Consider the following 18,173-nt stretch of genomic DNA (forward strand, 5'->3'; position numbering starts at 1 on the left):
ATACCTTCAATAACTTGACATCCTTCACAACCAGAGCACCAGACTACTACCACTCTAAGCTAAAGAGCAAACACTTGGGCATTTGTAATGAATTATATTTAAAATACCCATTCTTCATTACAACTATAACCAGACATCTGTCAAAAAAAAACTGTCTTCTGTCCGTCTGCATTGGCAGTTTGACCACTGCTAAAGGGCAAACCCTAATGAATTAACTATACTTATAACTACACAGACAAAGCTATAATTGGACAACTACACACCGTTTTATAACCAGACATCTGTCATAAATTGCTAAGCCTACTCACAACGGCAGTTAGCTCAGAGCAGTGATTGATGAATACTAGATATAACCAATATATAAAAATACAACAATGTCAAACTACCCCTGTGGCTCCTGCGGCATAGGAGCCAAGTACTCATCAATTTGCTTGCACTGGGCCCTGCAAGCACTGGTTCCATGCGAAATGCGCTGGAATGACAAGCCACTGAACTCAAAAAGATAATGAAAGCTGGATACACTACCTGGAAAATGCAAACAATGTGACATGCCCCCCAATCACCATGCAGCATGAAAATCACCCTGACAAAAGAAGGACAGTCCATCAGACCACGTGCAACACACATCTCATACCATCGTGGAAAAAAATTCAGAACTTAGAAAAACCCTGACGAAGTTGACCTCAGTCTGTCCCTGACCCTAGCAGCTGAAGCAGGAAACGCCCTTCTACAGGAGAATATAAAGTTAAAAAAGAAAAGGCTCAACTTCTTGAGAAGTGCATAAGACTCAAGGCAGAGCTGACAGCCACCACAGAAGAAGAACTGGGAGAAAACAGGAAATAATAAAGAAAAATGCCAAAATAAAGTTGACAGTCTACACCAAGAACTGGCAAACCTGCAAAACTCAACTGGGACAGAGAGAAAAACAAAAACAATTACAACTACAGCAATTCTACGAAGAACACGACAATGACCAATGCAATTTCATAAAAGACTATGAAAACAAAAATTGCAAGTCTATAAAAAAACTATAATAAAAACACTAAAAACTAAACCAGAAACAGTGCAAAACAAAATAGAAATCCACCGAGATGCAGACAGACATGCTGACACACAAACATGCCCACCCACTGGAGATAAAACCTTTGCCACTGCCAACCAATTGCGAAGTGACAGACCGTAGTTGTAAGTTAGGTAATGACCATTCACTAATGCAAGATATGATCAATTTTAAAAACCCGCCAAGACCAAATCGAGAACTCTATCAAAGCACTACAGAGCCTGCTGCAGCACGACGCTGATGAATTTCAGCCCAGACCGGCGAAGTGCCCACACTCTAACAAAGATAGAACCAACACTGCAAAAAGCCACTTCAGTGTATCCCTGCAAATGGCTAAGAACAGAAAGCATAACCAAAACCAAAAGGCCTGCAAATGCTGCATCAATATCTGGTTCCCTGCATAAGCAACCAAACAGAGACTGCCCCAGTGCTATCTCTAAAGCCTAACATGAAACAGACCAAAAGCCCACCCCTAAACTCAAAGCCAAAGGCTAGAGACGAGACCTGTGAGATGTTTTTCTCTAAACACATCATGTTCTACAAGAACCACATGACTGAACACTATGGCTGGACTGACAGTGACGACCCATCCCAGACTGGCTCCCATGCGCTGGTGCCACCCGTCAGGATCTGGACCGACGACCCCCAACCTCGGGCTGGCTGTCTCCCCCCGCGCGGCGCTCTCAAGGTCGGATGATCTGCTAAATCGCCCTACAGTTTTTTTAGACCACAACAACTTAATAAACAGCAAGCAGAAGTAATTGTCAACTTTCCAGCCAACCCGGACATGCCCACTCCAGAAGACAAGATATCAGAAAAGGCTTTAAAGATACTACACCAGAATATTGACTCTCTGGCATCAAAGGCAAATAGATTTTGAACACCTTCTCCAAGACCTCAATCCTGATATTGTGCTCATCACTGAACATGGTCTCAAGGATGATCAACTCCGCAATACAAGACTCCCTGGGTATAATCTGGTTGGTGGGGTTCTGCAGGAAAAACTCTAGAAAAGGAGGAGTTGCCTTTTACTCAAACGAGGCTCTTGGAAACACTATACACATTGTCAACACCTCAAACAAACCTATTGAGCTTACATTGCGAACTCTACATGATAAGCTTAAAATAAACATGAAAAACATAAACCTGCTCGGGGTGTTACAGGCCACCTGAAGGAAATTTAGAAACTTCCCTGGACATCTTATCCGACACTCTTGATCTGGTCCCAACCTGGGAGGGCCCAAACCATCATAAATGGGAGATGTTAATGTGGACGGACTTGCAGAAACAAAGAACAAGAAAAAACTTGATAACATGCTAGCACGGCACAACTTAATACGACTCAACCTTCCACCTACGAGAGTCACCCACACTTCATCATCTTCCATTGATTTTGTGTGCTCCAATGTGAACAGGGAGGATATTAAATGTTGAAGTGATTACCACTGGTCTCTCAGATCATTGTGCCCAACTCTGCACCATCAACTTGCAAACCAAGAAAGCAAACTGTCCAAGCTCTACTCATAGAAGACTTTCTCAAGAAAACTTAAATTATCTGAAGCACCTATTGGCTGTGGAGTCATGGGACAATGTATACAACTCCCCAGATGCAGACCAAGCCTACAACTTGTTTATTGGGAAAACTATACTACAGCGCTCAATACAGCCTGCCCCCTAAAAAAATCCAGACCAAAGGGAAAACTCAAATCAGCTCTAATAAAGAATGATGATGTCTGCCACCTTAAGAAAGAGTACCTGCAGGCACTCAATAATCAGATACTCCGAGGAGGAGAAGAGGACAAAGCACTAACAGCAGCAAAGAAAAAAGACTACGACTTAAAACTAAAACAACTTAAACAACAAGACACCACTAATTTTATTCAAAAAATGCTGAAACAAACAAACAAAAGCACTATGGGAAAGTAGTTAACCGTGAAAGACAGCAGAACAACAAAATAGCTGAACCCATAAAACTACTAATGGACGGGACACTAATTAAAAAAAACCCCATCAAGTGGCTCACCAACTCAATCACTACTTCACAACCCAATAGCAGATAAGACTCTAGGAGATGCTAATCAAACTCATGCACACAACGGTCCCTTGAACCAAACGGGAGACGAACCCCCCGAACTTATCCTACAGCCCACAAACTACCAGGAAGTGGAAAATATCATTTCCTGCCTGAAATCCAAAACATCCGCCGGAACTGATGAAATATCCTCCATCATCTCAAACACTGTAAGGAAGAACTGACATCCCCTCTCACATACATAATAAATAAATCCTTTTCCCAAGGTATCTTTCCACAAACCTTAAAACTGGCAAAGTGTACCCAAAGCTTAAGAAAGAACCATCGGACCAAATTAGCAATTACAGACCAATATCCTTGCTCTCAACAATATCAAGGTGATCGAGAAAGTCATGCTAAACCAAACTGATGAAACACTGACTGACCACAACATTATTACCAGCCAGCAGCACGGTTTCCTCAAGGGAAGATCCACAACCACTGCCCTAATCCAACTTGCCGAATTCATTATTGACCAGAGAGAAGAAGGAAAAGAGGTCACTAGCCTGCTCTTAGACTTCAGCAAGGCTTTTGATTGCCTGGGTCACAACCTTCTTATACAAAAAGTAAGGAGCCATGGGTGTTAAAGGGATGGCAGGAAAATGGCTGGCAAGCTATTTAGAGGGACGATCACAAATTGGTAGAAATAACATACAAAAAGAACAACACCATCTACAAAACAACTTCAACACCATTACCTCTAAATAGGGGTGTTCCACAGGGTTCGGTTCTTGGTCCTGTACTTTTCATACTGTTCAGCAATGACCTCCCCCAGGTGCCTGGACGAATACTGTCAGGTAATTTTATACATGGATGACCGCCTGCCATGCTAGTGGCAAAAAAAGAAGTCCAAGACCTTGAAATAAACATCATATGTGTCTTTAACCCTTTGCGGTCGGTCGTCGACTATAGGTCGACCGCGGCAGTTTCGCTGAACGCTCGCATGTCGACAATAGGTCGACCGGATAATGTCACTGCTTGTTTGTCCATTTCTAACCTATTGCTGTTCGGTATTTGAGTTATTTGGTACTTTGGACTTCTATTTTGGTTACGTGAATGCTACGTCGATCTTTATTCACGATATTGGAGGCATTGGAAGTGAAAATAGAAGACCAATACAATTGACGTCTGCACTTGCGCCGTGTTTACAAATATGGCTGGTACAAGTACAAGTTTTACTGGACGATGACGAAATATTAGATGAATTAGATGATTGTGATAGTGTTTTTAGTGAAATTAGTATCCAAAATGATAAAAACAGATTATTGAAGAAGACCGTGATAGTGATTGTTAGTTGAATCATGAAAATTCTTCTGAAAAAACATTGTGGTAAATGACGGTAACCTAGTCGCGGTAACCTAGACGACGAAAAGTGATGTGTTTAGATTGAAAACTAGGTAATGATGGGGAAGAATTTGATCAATTCGTGGATAATGTGATAGAAGTAGGACAAGGAGATGCAAATAATACAGTTAGGCCTAGGCTACAAACTAGTAGACTAAGACTAGAGGAAGAGCTAGACATGTTACCCAAAGTAGGCCTAGGGCTGGACTAAGGCAAAATTATAATATATATAATGTATTATATATAATATCATATAATGAATAACATGTATCTGATGAGATCCTAGTGCCTTTTCACCTGTATTCATGTAATTTTGGTTTATTACATCTTATATAAAAAAATAAAAATTATGTTTTTATATTTTTATACTTCTTTTTTATATTTTTTAAATGTTACTTAAAGTTATAAAAAAAAATACTATAAAAATAATGTAAACATTCTTTTTGGTTATTTACATTGATATATAAAGAGAAAAAAATAAAAAAGTTGCAGAAAAAGGGATTTAAAACTTGCATTTGTGTATTGTCAAAGAGAACTGTAAACTAACAGAAATTAAATACGACCTGAGGACAGTCGAAGCAATTTTTATTGAGACCTCAAAGGGTTAAGCCTGGCAAAACAGTACTGTCAACAAAATGACCTTGTGGCTAAACGAACAAAAAAACCCATAACTTACTTTTGGAAGAAGAAGAAATACAGAAGCTGCAGGTCTGCCAGAAATAGAAGCCAGCTATGAAGCCAAGTACATGGGAGTTATCATTGACAATAAACTGACTTGGACACCACACATTGACCAACTAATCAAAAGCTCAGCAGTAACACTTATGTCATTAGGCGGATAAAAAATATTAGTAACATGGACACAGCCAAAACGGCTTACTTCTCTCTTTTCGAGTCCCACCTGAGATATGGGATAATAATCTGGGGTAACTCCTCCCCATTACAACCTGCAACATGTTCTAGTGGCACAAAAGAAAGTCATCCGAATACTGGCCGACCTAAACCCACTTGACTCCTGTACAGCTGCTTTTCTTGAACTAAAAATACTTACTGTGGTTGATGTCGTTATATATACACGAAGTTATCTGCTTTGCCATGTCCCGCAATCTCACAAGATTAGGAGAAACACACCCCTACAATACAAGAAACGCTAACAACTTTGCACTGCCCATTCATCACCTTGCACTGTATGAAGAGAAACCCAGCTATACGGGATCAAAGCTGTACAACCTGCTGCCAAATCACCTTAAGGCAATAACAGAGGAGCGGCACTTCAAGAAAGAAGCTCGACAATGGCTACTGGAGAGGAGGACATTCTATACCATTGAAGAGTTTCTCAATGGAAAACCTAATCTTAAGATACCTATAAAATTGTTAATATTTGCATCTATGACACCATTGTATTTCTCAAAGAAATTATAATAAAGATAATATGACTATGACTATGACTATGACTCCTTTTTGGGACTGCTTTCTGCATTACTTCAAAAGGGTGCCTACTTAAGCCGACAGAGGGATCCTACAGGTTCAGTCCATCGGTTGGGCAACACTGAGACTGCGTAACCCTAAACCTTACTAGATGATGCTACTAACCGGGTGGCACTTGCCGAGCAGAGAATGTAGTCTACAAAAAGCTACTTACCGATATGTATGGAGCCAGTGCACTACAGGCCTCGGCAACCAGCAGTCTCCTCTCCGTGTGTTTGTGGCTCATCTGTTCCCAGCAGTGAGGCAGTAGTTCAGACTCGATAACGGTCTGGCTGCTGGCTCGAGCGAGGCTGACCATACCTGCACAGACATGTGAGAGTTGTGACTCAACACAGAGATGAGAAGGAGGTAAGCAAAAAACTGGCAATACCCTAAAGAGAGGCGCGACATGAAGTTTGAAGTAAATGTCACTGATAAGCATTTCTTCAAATTAGAAAATTAGGATTTTGTTCAGCCATTGGATTGTACATTCAATTCTTAACTGATAAACAAACAGTAAGTGTTGTAATTACCAGGTATGGAAATACGATAAGAGTTGGGATTTGTGTAGGTTAACAAGACAATAAATTAACAACGAAATTGTTTGCATCATCAGCTATGCTTGAAGCATGAAAAAATTCCCATCAGTAAGCCAGTTCTTTTTAAGAATAAATAAAATATTTTCTGGGAGAATCCATTCTGTAGATTGTGTGACGTGCAAGAGAAAACTGCTGAACACCTGCTCTTTGATTGTCCTGCAATAGCAAGGGAGCATTATGCCATCTTTGATAGTCTGGACAAGGGTGGTGAATTTCCCCAGGAGGACCTGATAGGTTGTTTTCTGTGGTTCGTAGAACTGCTGAAACCGTAAACTGGTTGACCTCATGGTATACTGTTAGAGGTGCGCAAAAGGCCCTTGAAGCTTAAGTGCATTTGTAATAAGCCGCCCCTTAGAAGAAGAAGAAGTCAGTTCTTTTGCAATGCCATGATGCTCTTTCTACACCTAACCAAGTGTGGGGTTTTTGTACCACTGTGCTCCAAATCACACACCATTGCGGTCAAAAGTAATAATGTCTATACCATTTGTAGTGTGCCTCCCTCCCATTTAATATTCCAAACCCCAATCTCTTTTCAGCCAAAAAAAAATACCAATAGCAAACCCCATTGAGTATTCTTTATTATCTTAAAGAGATGGAGAGAGAACAAGGACGAGAATGCATGTTGACAACTATTCGCATCAAAACTCTCATGATGTAAAAATGAGTAGGAGGAAAAGCAGGGGAGAAAATGCTGGAGGGTATTGATGGTTTAAGTGTGTCAAAGTGTGTCATAGAACCAAGTGTGTCAAAAAGAATGGTTGATATTCGTTTCTAGTGAAAGATTAAAAGACAATACATGAAGTTGTATAATGAAGAAAAGACAGTAGAGTCAATATTGGCAGAACGTCACTAGATCCCTTGAAATACTGTGACTCTGATTATAGATCCATAAATTAATGACAGTTTCTGCATATCTTTGATCTTATTTGAGATACAGAGCATACTCGTTCAGCACATCAATTAACTAATTTACCCCATGATTAGCTTTGCTGGTGTGATTTCAGTGCCAAACAATAGTTACAAACTTTCTGCTTCAGAATTTTATTTAAAAGAATTTCAACTGAAAGGATTTTTTAGTAAATACGTCATTAATTATTTGGCCAAGTTTTGATATTTTTATTTGATGATGTAAAAGGTACATTTTTACTTTAAACCACTAATTTAGCCTAAACAAGTACTTTAAAGACATCTTTACTGCATGCTACACTAAAGATATAAATAAACAAGTTTAGAGCAGAATTTGCAGCAAGTCATTGGTGAATCTATTTCAGGGCACATAGAGCATCTTCTTTCTCATTTTTTTATAGATTGGCATCCACACCAAATTTGTTGAAACTTTACATAATATTGTCATATGAAAAACTTGAAAAGTCACCTGCTAGGATACATCTTCTCTCTTCTTCTTGCGGTCTTTTCTTGAGATTGAACAGCCACTGCAGCAGAGTATCCCTCTGAGCAGAGTCTTGGTGTAGGTGAATTGTACAGACCAATAGAGGTATCAGTTCCTGGAAAACAGTTACATTAACTTCTCTTGGATTACAACTATCTCTAGATTGTAATATTACAGCAATTTAGAAAAAAACTATTACCATTCAATATTAAAGAGACCAACATTCAAATTCATGTTTTAGAGAAAAATCGACTAATGATTGATCATTTAAATAATTATTCAAAGTCTTACATTTTTTTCAACAAAATCAGCCTCTATTGCAATTGTCCTTATAGTAGCACTTACCGAAAAACTGCATAACTTCACTGATCATAAATGATAAATGATTCTTATTTCCACAATTATGGTAAACTTTTACAATAGAGTACAATTTGTTTGGAAATTTACTGCAACTTATACAAATAACGAAACCAAATAAGGTTAAAGAAATTAATATTTAAAAGAACAAAGTAAAAATTATGAGTCTAACATTAAAGGAAAACCATAATCTTATATGTTACTTTCTGCAGTAACTATTTGTTAAAAAGCAAAATATTAGCAAGAAAATGTTGTAAGTTATAACTAAATATAGATACTACTATAAACTAAAATGTAACAATATGACAATAAAACAATACAATAACAAAAATAATCTTGAGAGAACAGCAAATGAAACTTAATATCCTGCATAGCCAAAATCCAAGTAAAAGTGCTTTTTACAAAACCTTTTTTGAAGAAAAACTATTTTTTTTTACATGTACCCCAGAAGCCAAAACCACCACCATTCAAAATCTTTCGGATATACAAGGTGTTCATAAAAGTGTCGCAATCTTCTGCGGCTGATAATACTTATAATTGCAAACAAGATATTTGATCTATTGCAAACAATACATAACAAGGGTTAAGTGAAAATTATGTTTGTATTTTTATGAGACTTAAATAGCTTGTCTGACACCAGGTGTTACCTCTCGTTTGTTGATAAGAACATTTGGTATGATTCTTGGAAGAGTGAGTGCCACCACATGAGTTAACCTTGCCAGACTGATCCCCTCGTGTAGCAACTCGTGTAGCAGTGGTGTCTCCCCCACCCGGGCTGTGTTGACAAAACATCGACAGACCACTTCTCGCTGGAACTCAGGTGGCAGGGATCTACAAGACGATAAACATCAGTTTTAGGCCACCACATGAGTCAATCGTGTAACAGAGTGCGTCTGACCTTCTCTCCTTAATAGATCGGTGTCTTCTCATGTGAAGGGTCTAATTACGGGACATGATCACCTGTGGAGGATTTTCTCAGAATCAATATTCTTTAGGAGGATCTGCTCTGTAGAATGTTTGACCTGCTCTTTGACTCTCCTGCAATAGCAACAGAGTGCTAGGCCATTTTTAGTAGTCTAGACAAGGGTGGTGAACTTCCCCAGGAGGACTTGATCATTTGTTCTCTGCAGTTTGCAGAACTGGTGAAACTGGTTGGCCTAACGGTATACTTCCAGGGTGCACAAAAGGCCCTTGAGACTTAAGGGCATGACAACAGGTTGCCCCTTAGAAGAAGAATAAGAAGAACAGCAGTGCTTTTAACCTAAACAAACACTGTTATTGTTTCTCTGGTTCTTTTTGCTGTTTCGGTAGGCATGTTTAAAAAATAATATTGTAAGCTGCATTGTCATAAAACACTAAGTAACATGTTAACTACCAGATTGTTCCATCTTCATCGTATTTGTGATTTCGTCAAATAATTATGGTCCTCTGATAAAATCAATATTAAAACAGTTTATATCAGTGGAAATAGAATGTTGGACCAATTAGTATGTCACTTTCAGTTTTGGCTTATTTTAACGACGTAAATGAAGATGCTGTCCTAACCAGTCAGCATTGTCATATCATAAGATAGAATTTTGGTATTGTAATATCACTTCCAAAGAGTACTGTCATTTCGTGTCTCCACTCTTAAGAACATTCTCCAACGGGAATGTTTGTTGTGTTATGTGTATTTATTTTGGCTAATGAGCTATTATACATTTTTTCCTGTGTTCCAAAAGCATTTCATTTTATTTTAAATATACAGACCTGGAAAAAAACATTTGACTTTTAGATTTACTGAATCAACCACTGAAGATGTAATTTTTTATCATGTATAAAAGGCACAGATCAAATTTATTTCTAAATATAATTTTTAGAACATTATTTGATAAATAAACTTATTGTTTCTAATATACAATTCAACACAGAACCAACTGAATGGTTTATTTTATTTTTTGTACACGCTGTAGCTCATTTAGAGCACAATTAATGAAAGAAAGAGTGAACCAAAACACTGAAAGAATACTAGCCAGAATTGTGTACTGTACAATTTGTTTAAAAAAACAGGACAACATTATAGTGCTTTAATTTCAATAGTCCAGCCCACTTTCAATAGCTTTAATTTCTGTTGCATGCCTAATAATCACATGTCAGTCTAGCTCAGTCCGCCGAGCTGATAAGACGCACCGTACTTATCATCCGGTCATCCACCCGGGTCGTGTTCGCGTACACGTTACTACTTGACGCGACATGCTACACAGTGATTTCGCTATACAGTGTTTATTGAATTTCATATGAACTTAAGTTGATTTAACTATGTCGTCTCACTGTGGCATCTGTGGATTATCCTACGGGAATGACGAAAATGAACAGAAGATTAAGTGCGCCGGAGGATGTTGATGGAGCGAAAACCCGATCTTTTTAGGGATTGGAAATGCAAGAGTTGCAGAGGTGAAACAGCTATTAGTTTCGGAGGGTAGGGCTGAATACATACAAGAACTCTTTAAAGTAATAAAAAGAACTGAAATCAGAAGTTGTCGAGCTGAAATCAACTAGAAATGAGTTAAATAGCCTATCCGAATCTATGCAATTCGTCTCAAAGAAGATGGATGAATCGACTAACCTAATGAAAGAAATTAAGGTCGATTTAGCAGCTCTGAAGAAAGAGAACGAATATCTGCGTAATAGGAATGCCGCCCTCGACACAGAGGTAACTTCTCTGAAGGATAGAGATTCGTCAGCTAGAACATTACTCAAGAAAAAACAACCTTGAGATAAGTGGGATCCCTGAAACTCCGAAAGAAAACGTCTTCAGCCTAGTTAAGGACATCGGAGCTGCCCTTGGTGTACAGATACAGGAAAACGACATCTCAACTGCCCACCGAGTTCCGTCATTCAAGAAAGACCGCCCGCAGCCCCTCATAGTACAATTCTCAAGGAGGACAGTATCGTGACGCTTTACTCAACAAATTCAAGGAAAGGAAGGTGATGACAGCAAAACAGATTCATGCCGCTCTTCCGCTCAGAACGTCTACATCAACGAACATATGTCCCCAGAAAATAAGGTATTTTCTGTCCAAACTGAAACAGAAGTGTAAAGAAAGTGGGTTACGATTACGCGTGGTGCAGAGACGGAAAGTTTTTTGTCAGGAAGTGTCAGGGCGACGAACGTTACCGCAGAATTGACAACTATGAAGAACTTGACAAGCTAAAGTAAAATGTGAGTTGTGTTATTATTTTATACTATCTATTGATCAATTTATTGATTACATACTTCTTTGTTGTTTGTTTCTTATATTTTTTGTTGAGTTTGTTGTATAGTTTATTATTGTTAAATGTATATATATATTATAAATTCCACGTTACGCATTTATTTTAGATAACTTTATAAGCACATGATGGACATAGTTTCAAATAATTGTCAATCCGATCTGGATACATTTTTTGAACCTGGAAATAATATAAAACAACTATAGACTAATATATAACAAACATAAGAAGTCTGAGAAAAAAACTTTGATAGTTTAGTGGCAGAAATAGGTGTTATGGAACATAAATTTCATTTTATTATAAACTTAGTGAAATATGGGTTAGTAGTCATGAGTCAGATTTTTATAATATTCCAGGTTACACATCATTTGCCAAGTGCAACGATACTTATAGAGCAGGTGGTGTTATATGTTTTGTACATAATTCAATAGATTGTAAACAGCTAAATTCCCCTTTCAATATGACAACAGCTGATACACTTATCCTTGAAATTAATATAAACAAAACCTACTTAAACTAATATGCTTATACAGGCTACAATTTATATCTGAAAATTCAATTTCTATTGGAACTGACTCAATTTGTATCGGAAATGAAAAATAACATTATTTACGTTGGGGATATAAATTATTAACCTATTGGAAACAAAATGAAATAACTCAGAGCTACAATAGTATAATGAACAATAATGGGGTTTTTGTCTTTGGTAAATACTCCAACCAGAATAACAAACAACTCCAAAAACACTTATTGATCACATATATGTTAGAAGTAGATATATTGATCTCTTTTCCAGTGATGTGTTTGATTTAGGAATAACGGACCATTGTGTTCTAGGGACTAAAGTTTAATAACAAGTGTAGCACGTCAGTCAATTTAACAAATTGTAATCCCAGTATTGGACAGTTTCGTGCCTGATTTAGATATGATCAAAAATAAGTTACAAAATACTGATTGGTGTGAGATTTTTTTATGAAGAAGATGTTAATTGTTGTTACAATAAATTCCAAGAAGTGTTGAGTAGTATTGTTAATAGTAGTAATAGAATAGCTGTAATTGATTGTATAACTAAAGAAAGCTAAGTTAATAAGCCCATGGATTACTAGGAATAATTCTTTAAAGAATAGCCAAACGAAAAAAGCTTTACACAATTTTATAAGAGGAGACCATATGATACAACATTTAAAAATTACTTTAATAGATTTTCTAATAACCTAAAACAAGAAATTGATAATTCAAAAAACACATTTTATGCAATAAAAGTTAGAAGAAAGTTGTAAAAGGTGACATTTCTCAACAGTGGAAAATCATTAATAATGTAACAGGTAGTTCTAAAAACAATGGTGTTCGACCGGATTGAGTTAGATAATGGGACTTGGATAACTGACCCCAGTAACTATCGCAGAAGAAATCAACAAACATCTTATCTCGGTAACACTTTGATAAGCCCAGTACAATCACTACCGAAACACTAACTCCTCTTCCCTTTCAGAACAATTCCTTTTTATTGCTGCCTACCTCCGTGGACGAAGTCAAAGCGGTTTGATGTTCACAATTTAAAAAATAAGAAATCCACAGGTTTTGACAAATTTTTAATGTAATTTTATTAAAACATATAGTGGATGACATAGCTCCTGTTTTAGTGTATATAATAAATAATAGTTTCAGTAAAGGTGTCTTTCCCGAAAGTCTTAAACTAAGCTCAGTAGTACCTATATTAAAAAAACCAAATTTATATAAATTGGACAACCTGAGACTTATAAGCCTTCTTTCAGTTTTTTCTAAATTATTCGAGAAAATAATGATGATAAGGCTGGACAGCTTCCTAAAATAAATCTAACTTCTTTAGTACTAAACAATTCGGTTTTATTAAAGGCAAATCAACGGAGAGTGCGTTAATTACAGTAACAGATCATATTTTTGCTAGCTTAAATTCTAAACTTAAAACAACAGGTCTATTCATTGACTTTAAAAAAGCTTTCGACATGGTTAATCATGAGATCCTTTTAAATAAATTAGAATCTGTCGGGATAAGAGGAGTAGCTTTAAGCTGGTTCAAGAGCTGTAATTACAGGACGAAAACAACGAGTTAAAATTAATAACACCTTTAGTGAACCACTCACTGTTCAAACAGGGGTAACCTCAAGGATCAATGACCTCAGCAACCCTTTTTCTAATTTTCAATTAACGATTTATTAAATTTAAACTTTCAAGGAAATATTAACGCTTTTGCTGACGATATTGCGCTCTTTTACTCACATAAAAATTTAATTATAATAGGAAATTCCATAAATCATGATCTTTTACTACTTAAAAAATGGTGCTCTATAAACAGAATGCAAGTAAATGTTAGCAAGACAAAGTTTATAAATTTTGATCTTGCTGGCTTCGACATACCCTTTCCGTTGGTTTTCCATTCCTCAACCTGTAATACTCAATTATGTACCTGTCAGCCGTTAGAAAAAGTAAAAAACTATTAAATACTTAGGAATAATACTGGATGAAAAATTCTCTTTCGAACCACATGTATATGACTTACATAGAAAATTAAGATCACAAATTAGAAAATTCTATTTTTTAAGAAATTTTTTTGTAATAAATCACATTTTGAGAACACTTTATTTTGCACTGATCAATTCAAGACTGCAGTACGCTTTTGCCTTGCTGGGGAGGAACGTTTAAGTCGTTAATGGATAAATTAAGAATTACTCAAAATTATTTCTTGAGAATAATTTTAAAAACAACCAAAAAGAACAAGTTCATTTCCCTTTATACCAGCAGTTGAACATCTTACCAATACAACATCTTTTTGTTTTTAAAGTTCTCAGATTGTTTTTTTATTAGAAGTGGAAATAGAGAGAACACAATGCCTAATTATTTTGCATAACACCAAGAAGTTTTGGAAATAAATTCTTTAAACTACCCAAAGTTAATAGAGTTATCTTTCGTAACTCTTTTCAATATCGGGGCCCCAAATACTTCAATCAACTTCCACTTCAAATAAGGAATATTAACATCTAACAATAAAACATTTTTGTAAAGAAACAATTGCTTGGCTTTTTGTTCAACATAATGTGGAAATACCTGAACAACGTGCTGGTATAAAGCAAAATTATTTTGGGCAGAGATGGAGATATGTGGGCCTATTGGTGTTTTAGTTGTTGCTAATGTATAATTATATTGTTGACCCATGTCATACACGCTTTATGGACAAACAAAGTTTAATTGATTTAATTATGTATTCTTGTGTATAGCTTTCAGATGTCACAGTTTGGCGAATTACTAAGTGTTTATTGAATGCTAGACTGAAATAACTATTATGTAAAAAAGAATGTATATTTCCCTTTGTACAACTGATCACACTACTGGACAAAGTGATCAGTTCAGATTTCTCGACCTTTTTATTGTATACTTAGTGAATTTGTGATTTGCAATATGAGAAATAAATTCATTTATTCATAATACAGTGATTGTCACCATTCCAACCACTTAATACAATAATTATGTTTATTGCACTCCCATCAATTCATACTGTAATACTACAACACCATAATAAAAATATTAAATAACTCTAAAATTAGTTTTAAGAACTCCAAATACTTTTACACAAATTTCCTAATTTTAAACTTTTAATTTTCTATTTTTGGAATGTAATACTATTAGGCAAAGCGTCATTCTTAAAATTAGCCAATGAGTGATGGTTGGTCGTTTTACTTAAAAATATGTAAAATAATGAATAAAAGCTCAAATATTCAACACTGTAAACAAATCTAATACAGTGTGAACATTTTAACATCGAATTATATCATTAAAATGTCTACACATGCCAGAGTGAACAAACTCTATATAATGCCAAAATAAAACTCATTCTATATAGATTATATAAGAGGTTAGGTGGAAGAAATTACTTTGCCTCTATAACAGATTTTTCATTTCAATTCATCACCTGTTGGCAGTGACGGAGGGGGACAGCAGATCCAGGGGGAGGGGATCCTCCGCTCCTGCAGGCTCCTCTCTCTCCTCACATCCGCCTTCTATATCTCCAGGCCGACCAGAGCCTTCAGGATAGTGACCTGTAATACCAACCCGACGATGGTGTTACAATAAAAACTTGATTTTCTTAGCTCAATCTAGGAGTCATTAAGTAATATTTTAGATAATGCTTACTTTAAACTCTATAAAGATTATCAACTTAGCTTGGTAAGGCCATCGTTTAATATTTATTAACAGTAATTAAATGAAAGAAAAGTCTATTTGCTATAAGAACAGATTAAGCAAGAACTAGTGATATAAACCCCTACTACACCATACAAATGAAATCTACTGTCATTCTTAATTAACACAATCTGGACATTTTTGTCATTAAACAAACAGTAGTTGCACACAGGGGACATAGTCAAACTTACACAGCCTTAGTGTAGCCTTAATCCTAGATATTAAAGGTTACATGTCAAATTAAATGGGTCAAATAGAATACATCTATAGTCAACAAAAGTGAATAAGATATGGTAAATCTACATTTAAAATGTATAACAATAAGTGTAATAAGTTAAAAACATATAAAGAATAAAACCTATAAATAGATTAAACACACAAATAAATTAAAGATTCAAGTAAAAAACACATCTGTACATAATATCTTGAGATTACAATTCTACAGAAGAATTCCCATTTTCAAATTCAGCTACACTATAGATTATATTGCTTCTACACTCTGCCAAATTTTAATTTTTGTTTTAAAAGCGTCTAATTGGAAGGAATGTTCAAGGGCTTCTATACATTTATATTCTTTACATTAATAAAAAAGTTTTTATACAAACAAAGCTAAAAGACTTTTGGGTTTTACTCAGTCTAGCATATCTTACATCCAATAAATCTTGACCTCTGGTATTGTAATCCAGTGGATTGAACTTCTTGAAAGAAGAACCACAAGGCTTCTTTACATTATTTCTTGACACTGGGTGCCATAATCCTTGAGATAAATAGACTAGGTAATGTGAGTATTTTAAGGCTTCAGGAAATTATAGTTCTTCTACACTCTCTAATCCCCCGAGAAAACTTCTAAAGAAGAACTACAAGGCTTTCTTTAGATTCTTTTTGCCACATGAAAACTTCTAACTCACACCATACCCCAAAGAGTTTGTTCAATGTAGCATAAAGTAAACGTGAATGACAAGAAAATGCATACAGAGATTGGGTAGCACTAAATCTATATATAGTACACTATTTTTAATTTACGGATCAGAAATAAGAACTCTAGAAAGTGCAAGTACATAAATGCTTTGTATGAAGTCCCACATCAATTTAGAATCCAAATTAATTCCACGAAGTTTAACTGTCTTATGCAAAGTAGATTTACTTAAGCTAAAGTTGAATTTCTTCAGTATTTATCATTATTTATGATAACCTTATTGGATGAAAACCAAAGATCACAACGCTCCTTCATATAATTAATTACCAATTCATTACGTTCTCGATCAGGACTAGATGTATAAAGTGTGGTGTCATCGGCATAAAGAAGGCACTTTTCTGGAAGAAAATAGGTAATTCATTGACAATAAATTATGAAAAGGAAGGGACCAATGTTATTGCAGAGCCCCTAGTGGAAGCTCATGATACCCCTCGTACCATCCTCAGGTCCGATCTGTGGAGATCTCCAAGTTTTTTGTGACCTGTATACCAAATAAACTAACAAGATTCAACATTCTCCAAGCCATAGTGGAAGCAAGCTTATTCACGCTTAAATTCAATTTCTACAATAATAATCTTTTTTCAAAAGTAAAAAAAAAAACAGTTACTTTTCTATCTATTAGTAAAATCCGATCAGACAAATAACTAACAAATTCACAACAAGTCTATGGTATTCCATCCAAGTAAGTGAAAGCAGTAAGCCCATATTGTGTAGGAATTGTATAGGAGCCATATCCACCCTTATTGAATATTACATATTAGTTGTACACTGTATATGATAAGAAGTATGGGAATATCCTGACGACAGTGGGCGTCAATCATGAGTTTGATACAGTGAAGTCTTTAAGACTCTATTTTCTGCTAAAAGTTTTTATATATATCCCTCTTTTCTTCATACAAATGTTGATGAAATGAATCAGTAAGCAAATTTGATACAAGACTTTACTAATATTAAATTCCCAGATCAGGTAAAGAAATACGCATTAATTCCCTGAACTCTCAAAAGAAAAAGATTTAATCTTGAAGTCGACATAATTTTAATTTTTACAAAATTTTATACAACAGCTTGAACAACAACAAACACAACACATATTAACCTTCATGTAAAAGAACAATAACTTATTACCATTTATAAAATAAACCGATTGTGTATTTAAGGTGATTTCTTTTTTTTATTTTTGTTCTCTTAGGATAAGAACCTTATAAATTGCACTTAGTCTTATAAGAACCTTTGTGCTGCTTCCGGAGTAACAGGATATTCAGGAAGGGTAAGGTTGGGGGTAGGAGCCGCCTCCTATCGAGATCCATGAGGAAGAATTAGGGCACTAGATCTCAAAGTCATGTCTCCCTGGGAAGAAGGGGAGGTCAGCTCTGAACCAGCCTCTCCAGTCTAAGTAGGCAGGGGGTGGGTACACCCTTGTTGAGGAAAGCAAGAACCTCTGA

General features: G+C 36.0%; 1 protein-coding gene across 1 annotated transcript in view; it reads right to left on the reverse strand.

Moving 5' to 3' along the window:
* The window catches only part of LOC124353536 (RAB11-binding protein RELCH homolog), a 75,441-nt gene that overhangs the window by 31,363 nt on the left and 25,905 nt on the right, over positions 1 to 18,173 (reverse strand). The window contains exons 7-10 of the mRNA XM_046803420.1: positions 15,487 to 15,613; positions 8,936 to 9,119; positions 7,917 to 8,046; positions 6,118 to 6,263 (exon numbers count right to left, since the gene is read on the reverse strand). Coding sequence (XP_046659376.1) covers positions 6,118 to 6,263; positions 7,917 to 8,046; positions 8,936 to 9,119; positions 15,487 to 15,613 — 587 coding nt within the window. The remainder of the gene's footprint in view (positions 1 to 6,117; positions 6,264 to 7,916; positions 8,047 to 8,935; positions 9,120 to 15,486; positions 15,614 to 18,173) is intronic.

Source organism: Homalodisca vitripennis, chromosome 2, assembly GCF_021130785.1.
Source record: "Homalodisca vitripennis isolate AUS2020 chromosome 2, UT_GWSS_2.1, whole genome shotgun sequence".
Lineage (NCBI taxonomy): Eukaryota > Metazoa > Arthropoda > Insecta > Hemiptera > Cicadellidae > Homalodisca > Homalodisca vitripennis.